The 20,512-nt window shown below is 31.6% G+C and overlaps 1 protein-coding gene across 1 annotated transcript; it reads right to left on the bottom strand.

Annotated features, from left to right (window-relative positions):
* Positions 1-10,314: 10,314 nt before the first annotated feature.
* Positions 10,315-19,156, bottom strand: LOC105663557 (uncharacterized). The gene is made up of 3 exons (XM_076536308.1): positions 18,965-19,156; positions 10,689-10,951; positions 10,315-10,574 (listed from the first exon to the last, which is right to left on the bottom strand). Exons 1-3 carry the CDS (start codon positions 19,026-19,028, stop codon positions 10,491-10,493), a joined length of 411 nt encoding a protein of 136 aa, XP_076392423.1. The 5' UTR covers positions 19,029-19,156; the 3' UTR covers positions 10,315-10,490.
* Positions 19,157-20,512: the final 1,356 nt, after the last annotated feature.

The following is a 20,512-nucleotide window of genomic DNA, read 5'->3' as shown; positions in this document are numbered from 1 at the left end:
GATATAAAATCTAGAATGGAATAAAGTAAATATGTCGGAAATACATCGCTTATACTGAAGATAATAATAATTTAAAACATATATAAAAGCACAATAATTTAAAAAATGTAACAAATGAAATTTTTTAAAGAATAGCGTTACCTCACTTTCATTATGAATGGTTCAAATGTTTATCGTAAATACATCTTGGTTTAAAACATCTTGGTTTTAATATAATTAACAAAAAAAAAAAAACAAAATAATTTACAGTGTACACATCTTGTTTTGTTTAGAATGACCAAAATTAGGAAATGTGGGAGATTTAATAAACATTTTTATGTTATTTAGGCACTCTCAGCATATGTATATTTTTTAAGAACCTTTTGCATGACAAATCTAGTCCACAATTAATATTTTGTAAAATTTTATTGTACATGCAGGACCAATCTTAAGAACTTCTCGCCATATGTATTTAAATTAAATTAAATAAATTGAATTTCAACATATGTCAGTATAAATTACGTGAAGAAGTGTTCGTTAATAGAAACTCGTTAGTTAATGAACAATAATCATAAACTTATGTATATTTTACAGAGTGCCAGTGAAGCAATCAAAAGGAAAAAATATATAGTAACTACTGCAAAATATATAGTAACTGTTGTAACATAGTAATCCCCAAAATATTTTACAGAGCATAGTTATTAGTACGCTTTCTCTGCTGTGAAGTTTTATTACATGAAAATTTAACTGATAATAGTTTGATGCCAAATTCTAACGACACATTTTAATAACATGGCAAACAATTTTTTTATGATTTATTTTAATAATTCCTGTTAATATATATTAAATTTGAATTCCGCATAGTTCAAACCAATTTTACTATTTCCATTTTGTCGCTCTACGTAGAAGTGACTCTATGTGTACATATTTTTTAAATTTTCAATCTTTCTATTCAATTTTCCATTACCATAAAAGTAAGTGCAAAATGTTCGTTCTTAGATCACTTCGATCAAGTGACTTAAGTTATTTCTGCTTAGTCCTTAGATGAAGACCAAGCGAGTTGTCATCAACAATTTCAGAAAGCTGTCATGGCCGTGATGACAACAAAACACAGACGAACAGCCGCGACGTAGAAAGTCAGGGAAATTCCACGAGAGACCGATGGGGAGACGAAACAAGTCCCTTAAAAAAAAGAAACGCAATGGCGGTGAGCGAGAAGGACGAAGAGTAGGGAAGAACGATAGTGGCCCACGGTTACTACGAACTACACAATACTTGGTCGTCTCACAATGGAGCAGCTCCGGGCTGCGGGCGAGCAGGCGGAATGAGTTTTTCTCCGTTGGTGCTGAGAAGACTATTTTAGTTTCTATTCTTTCACCTCACGACACGCTCTTCTCTCTCTGTCCCGTCCAGCCTTTTCTTCGCCTCGGAACGTCTCATTGAGGGCTTCGCTCTGTGTCGGTTCCATAAAGTTATTATTTTACGAAGCCTCGAGGAGGCGGAATCTATCTGAAACTCATTTCAAACGAGACGCGCGTGAAACTGAAATTAATTTGTTGGCGTTTCGCTGGCCGACCCTCCACGAGTCACCTTGATGAATTTGAAGAATTTCGAGAACGAGAACTTTCCGAAGTATTAGCTGCTTCGCATTGCTCGTAACTGAATAGTCTACGCGGAACCATGGACGGAGAAACGAAGTAATTTTAAGCGTGCTGTTCTTGTAAAGTAAACGGTGAAGCCTTGAAAAATTATTTTAAATTACCGAGGAAACTTGAACTTGCTCATATTTACTTTTTCGCGGTTAAATTAATTTGACCAAATATCTAACTCTCGGCTGAAACTAAATGTGGCACTTAAAATGATGGTTATGTCTTGTCTAACATGCACCAACATTATTAAAATCACCATTTATGTTAACTTTATTCGAAAAATAAAGTTTGAGAATAAATGAACCTTTCCACGTTTGACATACAAAAATGTAATTATGATTAACGTTTTAATCCTGTATCTCAATGGAATGTTTCTTTAAATAGATATACATACATATGTAATGTACAAAGTGTATACATAATGGTCCGCATAGTACGTATAGAATGATGTTATAGAGATGATAAAATTATCATTGTACTTTTCCATTTCTTACAATGGAAAACATTTTATATGTAGATAATGAAAAAGTACGAAATTTAACATTTCCAATATTTGTAAATCGGAAGGTGCATTAATATTTTAAAATACGTGTACTTGTTTGGAGATTATATATTTATTAAATGTAAATTGGATTATACATATTTTTTTCGATGCATTATCAATCAATCTATGTTTTAATTTCAAATATCATTGTGGAAGTAGGAAAAGATGTACTACTTTGGCAACGCCGTTACCTTCTCTCGTACTACTAATATCAATTGTTGATTACTGAGAATTTTATTAAAAAATTTGAACACGAAACTTACTATACCTATCGCATTAAAAAAAAACATAACAATAATGCCGATATTACGCAATAATTAGTTAATTAGTTAATTATTAATCAGAGACTCAGATACAGAGAATGTAAATAAATGAATAAACCATATACATGTATGGATTATTCATAATCTATTTGTTATACCCGTTCAAAATTTCTAATTATTATTATGGAAATGGAACTGTTTACAGGGCACGTGCGTAAATTAATGTAATTATTATGCAACGATTGTTATACATCAATTAATCAAAAGTAAACCGGAGTTATTTCTAAATATAGGTAAATTACATTGACTACGAAATTAAAGATATATTTAATGAATTGAACTTGTATAATACTAATTGGTGAATTATAATAACATTTAACAGTGAAAAATGGTAAAGAAAATGGCGTATGCAATATTTTTTTATGTATTAATTAATAGCTACATTTTTGTACCATGTACCAAATTTACTACATCGTTTTCACCGAACTTTCCAAATGTAAATTTGTTTGCCCTAATTATCAGTGAATATTATTTTTGTCTTACTTCCAGAGTATTTCAATGGAAATGTAATGCATACACTTTGCACTAAAAATTTCAACAATCCTCTTGTAATGATGCATATTTTAATTTGGTCCATATTTAATCCATTTCTAACGGAACTAATACTTGATTCTACATGTTCAGACTGCAGAACTAAAACGACAGAATAACATTACACTAATTCACTTTTGTTCCTCTGTAAGATGAATTTAATTTACTGAAAGGTATATTTGATTTTTGTGAGAAGGTAAATTTAATTTGCAGAAAGGTGAACACGATTTGAAAGGTTAATTTGGAATGTAAAAAGGTGAATGTGATCTACAGATATATTAATTTAGAGTGTAAAATTTGAAAAATTTTGTTTCAAATATAAAAAATTTAAAAAATTAAGGCTTAAGCTATTTCTATTTCTAGCTCTATCAGTTGATTGATGCGAGCAAAAGGTTTACTATTTAATTAGGATCTGATCAGGTTAGTATAATTATTTCAGAGGGACCTAAAGAGGCGTGGTTGCATGGTTTCACATAGTTCTCAGGTATGAAAGGGTTCTCGAGACCGGCATGAGACTGAAATTAATTTGTTTTCGGTTAATTTCGGTCTCGGCCAGACCACCTTGATTGCTTCCAAGATTGTTTAGCCTAACGGTGTTCAGTACACAATCTTACACAAATAGACACTCCTATAAAGCGAATATTAATTAGAATACGATTAGAACTAATTACGAAACCTAAATTGAATGATTTCAATCTTCCACACCACGGGGTACCGTTTAGAATATAATAATAGTGTTTAACTGAATACTTTTTAATTCAGTGATCAAATATATTCTCTTTGGTAGCAATGGAGCTTAAATTAATATTAGTACATAATAGTGTATGCTTAGTCACCGTAATATTTTTTTTACATATTTTTAAGCTCGTCTTTAATAATTCTGTGTATGTGATTGACTTCATCAGATAACTAACAAAATATTTGTTCAAAATATTTATTATAGCTCTTAAATTTATAGCTCTTATACATGTATTGCAAAAATGTGTAATGCCAAGTAGCTGGCACCGTTCTTCTATTTTCTATAATAGTTTTACATTATGCAATTTGATTTTATGCAAATGTATTAATAAAATAATAAGATCGAAATAGTAAGAAGATAATAATGTCTGTCCATTTCTTATAATCATTTATGAGACAAGTTCTCCTTCCATTTTGTTCTTTGAAAATCAGATACAGAAGATTGTTTCGGTTTGTTGTGTGTTTTTTCGACACCGTCTCTGGCTTGCAGTATTGATAATTACATAAGTACTTATGCAAATACATACGGTGAAAGTGGAAATAAACATAATCAAGATACAATAAATATCCGTTGGACGTCATAAGGTCATCGTACATCTCCAAAAAATGAAAAAATGCGTCAACTTACTTGGTTATTATCGCGAAAAAACATATTTTTTAACGTTTGTAAATTATTTCAAATTAAGGAACATTTCATATTTCGTAAGTTTATGTTAACTAATATGGAAAATTCTGTACCCGGGAGTCAAACTAATCCAAGTCCATTTTCGCTTCTCTTCAATACAGAAACAAAACACGGCCGTTCACACATTTGTAGTATAAAAATCGATCAAAAAAGAAAGAAAAACATGGACTTGGATTTATCTGGTTCTCTCGTGCAGGCTTTTATAGTACTATTTGAAAAACATTAAGGACCGTAAAATTCTTTATTATTTTCTTCTCATTGTACATTTATTTAAGGATTTTGGTATAAAGCACTCTTTCATAATTTCGTTCATCTTCAGACAATATTAGTTGAAATCTTCATATAATAAAAAAATATCAATTAAAAGTGCTAAAAGAAATTTTACTCTGCCAAGTAAAGAGTATTCGATTGAAAAGATTACTGAAATTACATGAATTTCTATGCAATCGCTTAATTCAGTGATTATTTGCCTGGGAAATAGTCAGAATATTTATGAAAACCAATAAATGCCGAGGATTATTATTTATAAACGAGTATCAATGTTAATTATCGGGAAAGTGCACTTTCATTATGTGAATAAATTAATTTGCATTATATTAAATCAACCCTTTTGAACCTCTTTCAAATTTTGTACTAAAGACTTAATTAAAGATAAACTTCATACATTTAAAATAAATTTCTTTGGTAACTGTTTAATATCGTTTAAAATTTTTGTTAAGGAATAACAATATAATAATATTGCTTTCACTTTTCACAAATATTTTGAAATATTAATTATTAAATCTCTTGTTAACACGACGTTGTACAATATTTCTTATATTGTTTTTTAGTAACTTAAATCAGTTTCTATTATTACATAATATTTCTATAAATCACTCAAAAAAGATATAGAAAATAGTATTACGTGATAGCATAGGAACTCAATAAATTTTTTTCAAGTAATTCACTCGAACAATTTATTTATTTAAGGAATATATTTTTTCGATATTTTTACAGCTTTTCATTTCTCACAACAATAGTTTGAAATTAAAAAGTCTAAAAAAAATTCTATAATACTCGCTACTGTGTTTCTGTTGGTAATGGAATCTATCTAGACTACCGATAAGTGAGTTGGTAGCAATGTTAATATACGAATGTCTTTTGTTTAATTCGGCGTCTTGCAGTTCAGCTATCGGCGATGCACGTCACAACGTTCACTAGCACGTCTTCATTTATATCTCATTTTTATAGTAACATCCTTTTATTTCTATAAACGTTATATATTAAATATTAATCTGTGCAAAACTCTGTTAGTTTCCAACATTTCAGAGTTTTTATACACCGCTAATGTTACGGATAGAACTGGCCAATTGAGGCATTTCAGAGCATGGAATGAGAATTTAAAGATAAACATAAGATTTAATGAATTTAGCGGGGTTTTCGGGGACGACTGGTCAAAAGCAGCAGGCATGGCGAGTTTCCATGCCTCGAAGCCCTACGTGCACGGGGAAACCTGTGGCCGTATTCGTCGAACACCATGAGTGTCTCGGCATGAAAAACACCATCGTAGCACCGGGGGTAACCAATCCGCCCGGGAGTGGTGGTGCTCACCAAAACACCGAGGGCCACTCCGCTCGGGAGAGGTGAGAACCCGGGCGGGGGCGAGCTTGCTTGCCCCGCGCTCCGGCTAGCTGTCTGCGGGATCGGTCGCACTCGAAGACGATAGATAATTAATTTTTCTAAGAAATGTACACGTGCGTGGTGCACGTGGCAATAGCACGTGGCAAAAGTGTCACGTGGCACATGCTCTGAAATTCCGAGGAAAATGCCAATTAGTAAGTATTTGATCCACCGCGAAATGCCGGCGAACCCAGGTGCGTACTTCGGCAGAAAAGAAAGGCACTCCTCGGCGACGTCTCCTGATGCGTAATTTTCGAGAAACGAGTACAAAGGCGCGGACCGCTCCGTTTGACGGCGGGTACCGGCAAGTGCCGGCGCGACATCGGTATCGGCGCGCGGCGTGGCGGCGCGGCGGCTCGGCCGCAAAGGGCGGGCGGCATCGCGAGGATCGGTCGTAGAGGGATACCGCGAAGCCAAGGTCGACGGAGGGCACGTGGCAGATTTCGAAGAAATCGGGTGGTTGCTAGGAGACGTCGTAGGGGAGTGAAACGTATAAAATAAGCAAGGGCACCGGGCCCGCACCTTCATTCTCTTATATTTGTTGCTACGTGCTTCATTCTTTATATTTGTCGTTACGAGGCTTCACTTATAACTTGTCACTACGGGACATACTTGTTTGTCATTACGGACTTTACTTTATATTTTGCAAAGACTTTCATTGCGTGAGCAAGTATTTCGGCATTTGATTGTAATATTGATGTCTATCACTCGCAGACTGAATTATAATACGTTGTTATAATAATTGAAATAAACTGTGCGTATTCACCGTCGAAAAAATTGAGTTGTTCTGATACAGTTAAATTGGAAGAATGGAGAAAAAATTGGAATTCCGATTTTTTCCCGTTACTAGCCCCTCTGCCTAGTTTAGATAGACGGCTAAAACTTGGCATGAATTCCTTTTTTAATACGCTATGGAATGATGTATAGCAGGAACATATTTGATCATCTTATTCAACTATACCTTTCCCAGCTGCAATTAAATGTTTCCGCAGAAGCTCGATTATCATGTTACGCCGGAACAGGCGTCTGAACAAGATGAAATCACAGGCTCGAAATTTCGTTCGACACTTCGATACATAAACGTAATATATTTCAGCTGCTCTATAGGCAGGATTCCGAAAATTGTGGACATTCGTTTCAGCGGTTCGACGTATCTGCTTAATCGCTAGTTTTAAAGATTTATCGGTGGAACAGCCGATCCGCTTCGCTATCCGAAATCATTTTTCGATTGATTATCGGTGTCTGCCTTTTTCCCCGATCTTTCTCTCACTGGTTGAACGTTGACGAAAAATGTTCCGTGACCGTTCGTCGCCTGACCAACGGTGATATCTCCCATCTCGTTATAGAAAAATGTCGAATATTCGACGTTCGAATAAAACCGGTAGAGAAACATCGCGGAAAATACCTTTTCCTATTCGTATTCCATCGTACTACTCCATAAAAGAAATCTCCGTTTCTAATCAATTTACGATGATTCGATCAGATCATTCGTTCTTTATTTATTTATTATCTATTCCTAAATTTATGTATAGAGTGATCTACATAAATCCAATATTTAAACGATTTTCACTGCTATCAAAGGTAGAAGATAAGCAACTAATTTATATGATTCCAGAACATTTACTAATGATGAAAAGATTCATCTGAGGCCGGTATAAACTATACTTTGAGGACATTAATATTTAAGCTGTGAAAATAATTTGGATATTAATTAAATGGCATACATTAAATGACATGCATAGGATTCCATGTGAGGTAAATTAATAATCAGAAAAAATTCCAGTGCATACAGAATTTGATGTAAATTGAATGTTGCTTGTACAAATTGTAGCAGACAAATTTTATGATTATTTTTCTTTTAAAAATATATTGTTTAAGTACCGCAAATATTTGGTTAAAGACGTCCAAATCTACTTAGTATTTAATTTTATAAAATAATACGTTAACGTGTAGTATTTTATTTCTTAAGACCGACTTATATACATATAATAATTAATAATATATTCACATTTATTATATGATACCTAATATAATAGTTACGTACATAATATTTCTGTAATAAACATTCAGGAAATAAATACTTATGCTTTCTTATTCCATGTTATACCTAACAATTACAGTGAAAAAAATTCTATTTTTAGATTGTGAACGACGTAATCCTTTTAATCATTGATTTCAGAACATCAAAAGTTTAATGCAATTGTATGATGCCAAAATATAATGAATTAATATTTACGTGATATCAATTTAAAGCTTAATACTTGTTAAAAATGGTTATTTGGGTATTTAATTCTTTGTTTTTAACATGAATCGGCTTATTGTCGAAAAATCAATACACAACGAAATGGTTAAAACAATAATATTTTTCAATGGATGAATGATAAGTGAATACAAACAAGAGATGAAATAATGAATATTTTTAAATTATAACGAAAAGGTTAAATATAAAAAAGTTGCACATTGCTGCAACGCATTATGTTCCAAATGTATCTATAATATACATTATTCAAATTATTCTAAATGAATGGTACATTTTGTATGTATCTCTCTAAGATAATGAAATTAGAATCACAAATTTAATTTAATAAAAAAATGTAATCAAATACCAAACGTTTCCATTTAATTTCTTGATGAATTAAGCTAGAATTTATAACTTTATTAAATAATCTCTAATAAAAACACATCAATGTATCAATAAATATATTACTCAAACTATCTATATTTAACTGATAATTTGAAATCCTAATAGTTTTGATAATTATTTGCAATCAAATGGATAGGTATCAAAAGACACCTTTTGATCGAAATAGGTATATACAAAATCGTGGTAGAAATAGTGTTACATTGATCATCGCTTAATTAATTGCAACTGCAAGTAAATGAGAATAGATTGAATAAAGAAAAATTTAAAAAAAGTAGAACTTTGCCACAAGACTCGAATTTACAACTCTCGGTTTTATAAATCTATTCAATTTTTTACGGAATTACAATAGATTTACTAAGTTACGTTGCTCTAAAATGATTGAATGTATACTGACACTGTAAGAATGAATACAACAAATTAAAAGAGTGTCTGTGGTAAAATGTTAGGTTAGGTTAGGTTTAAGTAGGCAAAAAATATGACTGACAATCTATCTATAATAGATCATGTTCTATCGAAGACTATTTGCAAATATGTTATATTTCTATTAACTTAAATTGTGTTTTTTTTTGTTACTATACTGTCACTCTGCAAAATTTATAAATGTGTGTGGCGGTTTCACTCCCACGCTCATCGCCACTAGACGGCGCATAGGATCGAGACCTAGACTTTCTCGCTAGTACTCAAAGAGCCTTCCTATTCATATATATAGTTCCTGTCCATCCGTTCCTCATATCCACGCGTCAAGGCAAGGGCCTGCTAGGATGCCTTACTCATGAGTTCACTAGCAGACCCCGGAGAAAACGTTCTCCCTCTCCTTTATTTTTCCTAGCCTCCTTACCATAACTAGTTGAACCGCCAAATGTTGAATTATAGATTTTAAATTTTATTTTGACAAAATGCACGGTATGAGTTCGTAAAATTATTGTATCTAGTATCCAGTATAATTATGCAAGGTTTAAGCAAAATCTGACTTTTTAAGGTCATACAAACTTTTAGTCAGTAAAATGTAAATTGATTTGTTGCTTATTTCGATGAAAAACTAATTTATTTACATAAATTCTGAACAGAACTGGATAGACGAAATTACTCAACTTAGACATTTAAGATTTCTAATTTTCTAATTTTTTGATTATCTAAATTTCTACATTTCTACATTTCTACATTCTTCAATTTAAAAGATTCCAAATTTCCAAATTACATTTTCTTATTTTCAAAAATTAAAATTCGAAGCTACCGAATTTTCATATTTTTCTTATTCTCCAAATTTGGAATCTCCTGACTCTAAGAATTTTCAAAATCCTAAGCTTCCTAATTTCCATGTTTAAATTTCTAAATTGCTGAATTTCTTAGCCTCTAAATCTTTTAATTTTTAATTACTCTATCTATTTGTTTAAAATGATATTGGAACGTCACCAATGTATACGAAATTCAGTATGAAAAAAAATAGTTCTTCACGCCAAATAAAAGAAAGCCATACAGTAAGATTGTGTATAAAAAGTCCTCAAACTTTCTATTCTTTTCCACCAAGTTTCAAAGCACTGACAACTTAAATCCAACCGATATTGATTTAAAAGATGATTTATTCTCTACGAATACAGAACGGTATGAATTCGACATGAATAATCACATAAGGAAGAGTTATCGTTTTACGTAAATTTATATACGACTGTTCACCGTCAGAACCGTCTTTTTTTCTGCCAAAAGCGAACAAGTACATTGTGTCGTATGTATCTCATGATTACCGAAGGAAACGTAGATTTCGATAGATCGTTTCTACTTTGCGACTGCGGTCTCCGTCACAGCGCGATGGGATGCAACGTCGCTGCAACAACAAACCTTCTGAAACAACCTATTTTGTTTATCGACGAGGTCCGGTTCCTCCAGTAACCGAGTGTACAGAGAATTTTAATTATTCGCGACTCTGCTTTCGACCAACCTTGGACGAATTAAGTGTGTTGTTATTTTCGTCGTTGTTATCTTCGGGGTCGTTCCAAGGATTAAATCGGATGTTGTTCGCGGGTGAAGTGCTCAGACGCAGACAGAGATTTTTCAATGACATCTCCATTTCTTCGCGAGTTATGCTTTTTTTTCCAGCGGACAACGCCAAGTTTCTTGCATCTTCTACCGATTCCTCTAGTATGTCAGCCAGAACCGTTGAAAGTATGGCCTCCGCCTTTTTCGATATTACGTATGCCCGCTCTGTACATCATAAACATAGGGAAATTATGTAAACAAATTGATTTAGTGATGAGAATTTAACTTTGTTGCGTTGTCTCCTGATAATCATTAACGTAATGCTTGGAAGTCAACTCTTAAAATATTCGATACATACAGTGCCTGGCCTTGGAATTAGGACCAGTATAATTTTTCAGTATAAATTTTTTACGTTTTCCGTAAAATTAAAAGTCCTATTCAAACTATTATAACATAATTTATTAGCTACTAATATGATATACTAGTATTATACATAATATTCTTACTTGAATATCTCGCATTTCCACCCTTTGCTTTACTGACAGCAATATGCATTCCGGCATACACTGTATACATTTCTCGATCAAGTTTTATATCTTCATTATTTTCCCAAATATCTGCAATCCTTTTCAACTCAGATAATGTGAATGGAGAGTAGTGGACTGGTTTTTAAGCTTCAGATATTTTCGTTATTCGCACTATCGTTATTCGAGCCTAATGTAAACGCTCGTACGACCCTTAATCATTCATTACCCACACACTTTATCACGATAGTAAAAAATTGTTATGTATATACCGTTATCAACGTATTTAGCAATAATTTTGCATGACCTAAGACAATTTTTTATACATAACATAATGTGATAGTCATAAAAGTAAAATTTTCGTACGTGATCCTAATTCGATGGCCAGGGACTGCAAATATTTTGTTCTCTATGCTGAGAATCGGACCTGCTTAAAATTTTACTACGTTCTGTAATATTTAAAAGAGTGCAATCTGTTTATTAATGTTTTGACCGACGAATCCATACACCAAGTTCTGTATAGTTCTGTTTCTTCTGTATAGCCAGATTCTGAATAGAATAGGTGTGTAGTTTGAAAAAACAATGCAGTTGGCAAAAACTGTTTTAGTGGCATCATCCCACACATATTCTCTATCCATGCTGCCAATTTCGATTTAATCCGTCATGCCATTTGGGAGTGTTACATCATTGAGTAAACACGTGCAACTGCATTCTGCCGGAAAAATGTCTAATGTAAAACCCGAACAGCGAATAAACATCAAGTTTCTCGTAAAATTTGTTAAAATCTGTTGTAACATGTGATGAGACATGGATTTTTACTTATGACCTAGAAAGTAAGCGCCAGTCGATGCAGTGGAAGTATCCAGGATCCCCAAAACCCAAAAAAGCACGCATGTCAAAATCAAAATTCGATATTAATGGAATTGTAATAATTGAGTGGCTCCCAGTGTTAACCAACTCAGACTGTTAACCAACACTATTACATTGAAGTACTAAAAAGATTTAGTGAAAAAATTAGGAAAAAAGGCCACAGTTGTGGAGCGATGGATGGCTGTTGTACCAGGACAATGCACCCGCTCACACGGCACTGTCTGTCAAGTAGTTTCTGACCAGCAAAAATATTACCCCGGGGTATCTCATTATTTATTTTATTTCCTAAAGTTAAATTTTGCTTAAACGAAACCCATTTTACCTCAGTTGAAGAGGTTTAGGCAGAAACGGAGAATCTCCCGACTTCCAAAAACTTCGTTCCAGAATTGTTACCAGCAATGGCAGCGCCGAATGCTGAAGAGGACTACTTTGCAGGTGATAATGTCACGGAAAACTGATTCTGAAGATACAGGTATTTATTGGATTAATCACGTTTTGTTTTTGTGTCACACCTCGTATATGAAAGTAGAATATAATGTAGAATATTGTGTATGGATTCATCATTCAAAATTCAGTATACGATGGCGCTCGAAATTGTGATTTAGTCTCTTTCAAATCACTGAACAGAATTATTCATGGAAAGTTAAGCTAGAAATAAGTATACAATTTTTTGAAGAACAAGATAAACCAAAGATGGAAGAAAATCTAATTATGAAGATCATTTAATACCTGAATATTTTTTGTATGGCTCAAACTAGTCAAATATATGTGAACCTCTTCTTTCACAATTTAATCAAACGATAGTAATGATCAACTTTAAAATTTACTATTGTCTGATGGAACTTCGTAAGCAAATAAGATTTCCTACGATAAATAACAATATGCATACAATCGTTATTAAATAACTATAACTCATATAGTTCTCGGTTTTATAATGTTTATAATTATTAGTTTTGGAATTATACGCACAAAATTACCTATGCAAATTTAATGAGTTTAATTCTACTATTAATTTAAGTACAAGAAATCTCAGGTTTTAAATGATCCTCACAATTTGGCAAGACATGATTTCGTTGCTCCTAAAGCTCTGTTTTGATTTTATCATCACACTGTCAGCTTTGAATATCTGTTTTCAATTCAAACTTGTGTGAATAATACAAAGTTTGCTTAGCGGTTTTGAAAATATTCAATATCATGTTGAAACATCGTAAAAAAATATAATATAATTAAAGCACAAATGTTCGATCTTTAACCTTTTAACATATGATTTCCTCGGTAGCTGCATCAGAGATATTGCTGTATCGTTAAGACAAATAAAAAATGTATTTTTGTTATTGTTGTACTGTGTGTAAGAGTGTAAATGCAAATTTTCATCATAAAAATTATTATTATGATGATTTTGATGGAATGTTCGAAACAATTTTATAAAATTGTGTTATGTAAATAGGTGGCACAAATTGCAATAAGCCCCATAAATCCTTATATCTAGAAGATTCGATGTTTATACTACATAGGATAACGATAATAAATCGCTTACATTCCTTTGGCATGGGATTATTCTAGACAATCAATTTTTCAGACCTTTAAGTACAAAGTGTTTCTTGTCGGATGATATAATCGAAAAATTTTTTCATACGTACCGCTATCTTCAAAAACAATTGAACCCAAAAAGTTTTGAAGTATTTATAAAAAAATATGTTTATAGCAGAAAAAATGACAAATTCAATTATACAATTACAATCATTTACGTATCATTTCCTATATCCACATGTGATTTGAATATTTTCTATACTTGAAGTTATTAGAGAAAAGATTTTGTTAACAATGAAAAAATGTTTCTTAAAATAATTTGTTTTCAATGTCACAATTGTATTTATACGATGCCAAATATTAAACTATATGGGAGCTATCGATTCCCGTCTGCCATTTAATATTCCATTCCCAGAAGTGTGCTCCTGGATAAGATTCAGGTAACATGGAAAAAAGAGCGAAAATGTAGGGCAAAGAATTCGATTTACGAAGATAGGCACTTTGGGAAAAGTTCTTGAAAGTGAACAGATCAGAATTATCATTTTGTTCGTTCACCTGGAATTCTTGCGGATTACCTTAATCGAAATGTACCTCAAGAAAATGATAAAAGTCGGGTACCTCCTCTGTGCTTCCAATAAGAGAAGGGTACACATTTCAAAGTGCAATTGTTATATTCAAAAGACTGATAGTAAGAGCAATATTGAATTTCGGAACAGTAGAAAGGAGTAACAGTAAGGGAAGAAGTGGTAGATTTATAAGATTTCTAGTTAAAGGAAGTGGATTTTACTAAAATTTAACTTTTCAGTTAAACGGCTCCCTATGTTAATTAAACATTAAAGTACACTACTGAATTTATGTGCTAAAGCATGGAGATAAAAAGGGGATATCTATGTTGTATATGTTTGAGAATTTAACATCTTGAAAACTTGGAAATTTAAATATTTGTAGTATTTTGAAAATCAGAAATTTCAATATTTGGGAATTTGCGAATTTAAAAATTTTGAATGTTGGAAATTGAAAAATTTGAAAATGTACAAATTTTATTATTTAGTAGAGTATAATATTTAATAGAAGGACAATTTATAAACTGGAAATTTTTACTTTTGACAAATTCGAAATTTGAGAATTTAGTAATTTTGAAATTCGATACTTTGGGGATTCGATAAATTGGGAACTCAGAAATATGGATATTCGGGAATTCGAAAATTCAGGAATTTGGGAATTTACAAATTTGGTAATCTGGGATTATATAAATACAGAAATTTGAGAATTTTGGAACTTGCAGTTTGAGGAATTAGAAACTTGACAAATTGTGAAATTGAAAAATTGGAAAATTGAGATTGGGAAATTTTGCAATATATTTAAAAAGAAATTATTTTAAATATAAAAATTAAGTAAATATTATCCATACACTATACGACTGTATAGTTTCATATAATGAATAAAATATTGTTATAAATTTCCAAATTCTTAATTTTCCACATTCCAAATTTTCAATTTTGAAGTTCTCTTATTTCTAAATTTTTTAATGCCCTGATTTCCAATTTTCATATTTCTAAATTTTCAGGTACGCAAATTTCGTCATTTGGAAGTTTGAAATTTTCACAGTAAAATATTTAAAAGTCTTTAACCTCAAAACTCATAATCCGTAAATTAAGAAATTTGAAGTTTCTAAATTGTTAAACTGGGAAGCTAAAAGTTTGAAAACTTCAAACTTGGACAATATGAAAACCTGTTGGTTGTGAAATTCTCGAATTTAATATTTCGAAAATTTTTAATTACGCGAATCTCAAAATTTCTAAATTTAATAATTTGAAGTTCCAGTACAGCAAATCCGGAATATAACATTTTTTAATTAAAATGTGACCACACACAATGTAATTTGAAACATATTCACTTATAATAATTTATAAGAGTGCATCCCTCGATATAAGGAATCCCTTGATAAAAGATTCTTTGTTTATTATATGTTATTCTTTGTTTTCATTCGATTACTCGAACGTTATTTTTTTCTACGTGCAACAAACCTCAGCGAATGTAGAGACATACAACATACGTGAGTAAAAGTTTCTGATCCGAAAGATTCACTTATATTGCGACTTTACTGAACTGAAAAGATTTGAGTACCACTGTCATTGTTCTACACTTTATCACTGCCTTCACTATATGTACTGATGCTGTTTGGAGGTACTTGAGCACTATTCAGTAGGTAGTTGATCTGTTCATCACTGTATTGCAGTATAAAACTGTTGTAGTAATACCAGTGATACACACGATGTACAATACAAAGACACTATTCTGTCTGGGCGCGTCGAATCGAAAGGTTTTCGACGATTTCAGTCGCAACTGCAATGCTAACCTTAACTCGCGGAGACAACATGTCGCGTACACATAGGTGTGGTTGTCTCTTTATAGGCGTGGGTGTATCTCATTTCGTAAAGTACGGGACCACTTCGGTTTCACACCCTTCTACCAGCATCAGCACTCTTATGTCCCCGTCTCCCACGCCTTCATCATAATTTTCAGTTCTTCCATTCTACGCTTGTACTTTCAGCCACTTTGTTGCACATTTCCCGCTATCTTGGTCGACATCGCATTTCGCAGAAGAAAGATTCGAAATATCTATCTATCAAAACGATTTTTCGAACATCTTTTTACGATTTATGATTCAAGGGATGTGCATCATTCTGTCGCAATCATGTCGAGATAAACTTTTCGAAAAAGCTGAAGTAAGTAACACTACGTACATACAAAGTGTTCTCTAAATTGTGGTTTGCAAAAACATGGCTTTTTGAAGATAAAAATGTAAACTTGTTAATTTTTGAATTCCCACGTTACCAAATTTCTAGATTTTCACATTTAAACAATTTTTAAATTTCTAAATTTCTATATTTCTAAATTTTAAAAACCTCAAATTTTGAAATTTCGAAATTTTAAAAAAGTCCCATATCTCTTAATTTTTACGTTTAAAATATTCCCAAACTCTTTCTAAATTCCAAATTCCAAATATCCCTAATTTCTAAATTTCTAAATTTCAAAATTACCTAAGTCTGACGATTACTATACATATATAAAACTTGTGTAAAATTAAAAATAACATTTTTAATATAAAAAGTTATATTCACTTTAAAATATGAAAATTTACAAATTTCCAGTGTCGTTTTCTATAGAAACATATGAAATATAAATTAAATAAATTAATTGATCTACTTTGTAAAGATTCTATACGTATAGTAAATAATTAAAAAAAAAGTGTTTTTACTGTATAACAATATCACGTTTAAAAATCTATCCTAATGCAGGTAATATAAAAGATAGTAATAAAAACAAAATAAATAATGAAAAAAACCTGACTCAGATTCGAACCTGTTACTAAATTTGTTGTGCGAACGTAAAATACGGAAATACTACATAAGAATTTGTGTAACGAAAGATACATAACAATTGGTGATTTTTTCTTGCACATCATTTAATAACGACGCAGCATCAACCTAAATTTAAAATGTCAGACTATATTTCTGGTGGAACACTACAGTGTATATAAGTATTGTAAAAAATCAGTATAAGCTCTGATTATAATTAATTGGCTTTAATGATATTAACTATAATAAACGTTACCATATAAGGATCATCGTATATGTATATTTACAAATAAGATAAAATTTCACATTCTGCGATGGAGTGAAATGTAGTCACGAGTTTCATTATAACCTCAAAATGAAATATTCATAGCTAATCTCTATTAGGTTTATTGGAATTTTATTCATATTTATTTAAATATTTGTTTCAATTCAAATATATCCTCGAGTAAAATAGAGAATATCCAATATAACATTCATTTACTTCATAAATAAACAAATATTATAGAATACTACAAATACTTATTTCTATACCATTCTAATTAATCTCATATATTCTTAAAAAAATATTTTTTAAGGAAACATTTTTTTCTGTGTGCAAATGAGAAAGCACCTTCAAGTAACAGAAATACAATTCTGCTAAAAATTGTATGACGATACTCTCCTCTTCAGAATTATTTAACATATTAAAATATTAATATAACTTATTTTATATGTTGAGTAAGTTATATTCATAGCTTGTTTTAAGAATGCAGCTTATTTATAGTATAACACGTCACTCAATAAGTCTCCGGTCTAACTAAGAAAAACAAATTTTTTTTTAGAAATTCCACTTTAATCATCAATATACTTTCCTTCCAGTGTGATACATTGATTCCAACGCTCCTCTAACTTTTCAATTCCCTTTATATAAAACGATTTGTCTTTGCCCCCAAAATAAGTCTCAGTTTCCGCAATCACTTCTTCATTTGAGCCAAATTTCTTTCCGTGGAGCATTTTTTTCATGTCTGCAAAGAGCCAGTAGTCGTTGGGGTCCAAATCTGGGGAGTACGGTGTGTGGGGAAACAATTCAGAACGTAATTCGTTCAATTGAACCATCGTGTTCATCGACTTGTGACACGGCGCATTGCCTTCGTGAAACAGCAAACGCGGCACCCACTTTGGAAGCAATTTGCACATGCCCAAATTTTCATGCAAAATTGTGAAGACACTACCTTCTGATATCTTCAAGGCATCAGCTATCTCACGCAACTTAAGTTTACGGTCTTTTAAATCTATTTTGTGGACATTTTTTATGTTTTCCGGAACAACTGCTGATTTGGGGCAACCAGAGCATTCAGCATCATCGGTGCTTGTACGACGGCATTTAAATTCAGCATACCAGTCAATGATAGTTGATTTCCCTGGTGCAGAGTCCCTATAATGCTTATCAAGTCACTTTGTGGCTTCAACAGTATTTTTTCCGATTAAAAAACAGTGTTTAATCAACACACGAAATTCCTTTCTATCCATTGTCTTCAAAATTACGAAAGTGCGGGTACTAAACTGACTGTAACTTCTAAACTATCGGTCAGAATACCATGAAATTTTGACACGTACTGTTTGAAAGTTAGTATTATTCGAAAATAACGTGGGTCTGTCACCAGTGTCGCTATATATGTGTCAAACCGGGGACTTATTGAGTGATGTGTTAAGTATCTAAAATAGAATGTTATTAAAATTCATACAAAATACAGGTTATAAGTTACATTAAGTCTCTGAACGTTCCATACCTGATAAATAAGTAAATGTGCAAATTAAATATGTAAAAATATTGATGTACCGACGGTTTTTAAAGTATTTATTACACACTTATTAATTTCCTTAAACGTTGACATCATTCCAACATCTTTACTTAATTTTACAAAATTTTTTAGAACATTAAAAGCTCAAATTACCATGGCATTTTTACTTACCTATGTTCGGTATTATTCTTCTCCTCCTACGCTTGGGTCTTACGGGGAAATTCTTTCGGCGCATATTTTTACGCAAAAGTCACTAAAAATTTTTCGTTATAACATTACGTGAAGTAAGAATTTGAAGACTCCGGAAAACTTGATATTCTTACATGTGCATCAGAACAGCTTATTGTTTTATCGGCTTGCGACTAAATTCATGACATGACAGAATGATACATTATACACAATTATTGTATATGCAGTAGGTAGTCAAATATTATACTCGAACAAAAAATTCCGGATTTTATAACTTTTACCAATGGGATAGAACAATTTCTATTGTAATGTCACAATATATCATTTTTGTAATACAACGCCAAAATATTATTATTTTGACAATATAACACTACAATATTGTGTTTACAAATATGCAGTATATATTGCATCTTGTGTTAGAATGTATTATTTTTTAACGATAATATATGTAGTTAAAAGTTAAAATAGAACACTTATGTTATGTCAGAAAATATAATTGTTTAATATTTCTTTTTTACTCATTCTTTTCTGTTTACAATTCTAAATGCGTGAAAATTCTACACCCACCAAGTAGGCTGCTAATGGAGAGGGAGGTTTAAGTAACTTCTACATATATTATATTCAGAACTATATTTTGCTGTACATATATTCGTATTAATAAACAAAATTTGTCACATCACAAAATAGGTGTATAGAAAAAATTTATAATGACAGTTCTAAGCATCGGAGTTATATTCCACTAGATGAATATGTATTTCAAATAGAATTTCTGTATGTTTAACATTCTTCATTTAAATACCGTTATTGCAAAATTAATACCGAATTTTTTTTACAAATACGCAACTTATTTTTTAAACCTTCACATTTTCTTCAATGTAACATTTTTCTGTAGTCAAGTAGGTTTTTTCAGGGCATAATTATATGTATAATAAAAATAAAACAACTTTCATTTTATACTTCAGGTGAATACAGAAGGTGCTATGCTGCATACTGATAAATAACTCCGATGCGTAGTCGGCGAACTGTCATCATAAAACTTTCATAAATTCCTGTTTTGCAAGTTGACAAATTATGTTTACCAGCAAGAATTTATAGTAAATAATATTTAAACAAAAATTTTATCGAATCATTTCCTGAAAATAGTTCTAAAAAAATATATTATTTGAAAGTTACTTCAGGTTCCTCTTTTAAATTGAAGTCGAGATTTTCGTCTAATCCCTAATAGAGCCCCAAAATATAGAATACTTAACATAAAGTCACATTCAACATCCACTTTGTACGTGGAAATGAGATTTATGTGTTAACACATTACTTACTATCTATGTCATACATTACAGGTTATTAGTATATCATGAATCAATAGCATTACTAAACTAATAATTTAGTCACTTACTATACATACAAGATGTCATGTAATCGGAAACGAGGTGATTCTATGTGAAATTATTTAAAAATGTGAAATCAAATTTGCTCATACAACTTCGTTTTTGAGAAAAATAGGTTTGGAAATTCATCAGTACTGTACAAGTC

This window comes from Megachile rotundata, chromosome 10 (genome assembly GCF_050947335.1).
Source record: "Megachile rotundata isolate GNS110a chromosome 10, iyMegRotu1, whole genome shotgun sequence".
Taxonomy (NCBI): domain Eukaryota; kingdom Metazoa; phylum Arthropoda; class Insecta; order Hymenoptera; family Megachilidae; genus Megachile; species Megachile rotundata.
Note: the sequence above shows the minus strand (reverse complement) of the source record. Positions and strands in the feature narration are given on the sequence as shown.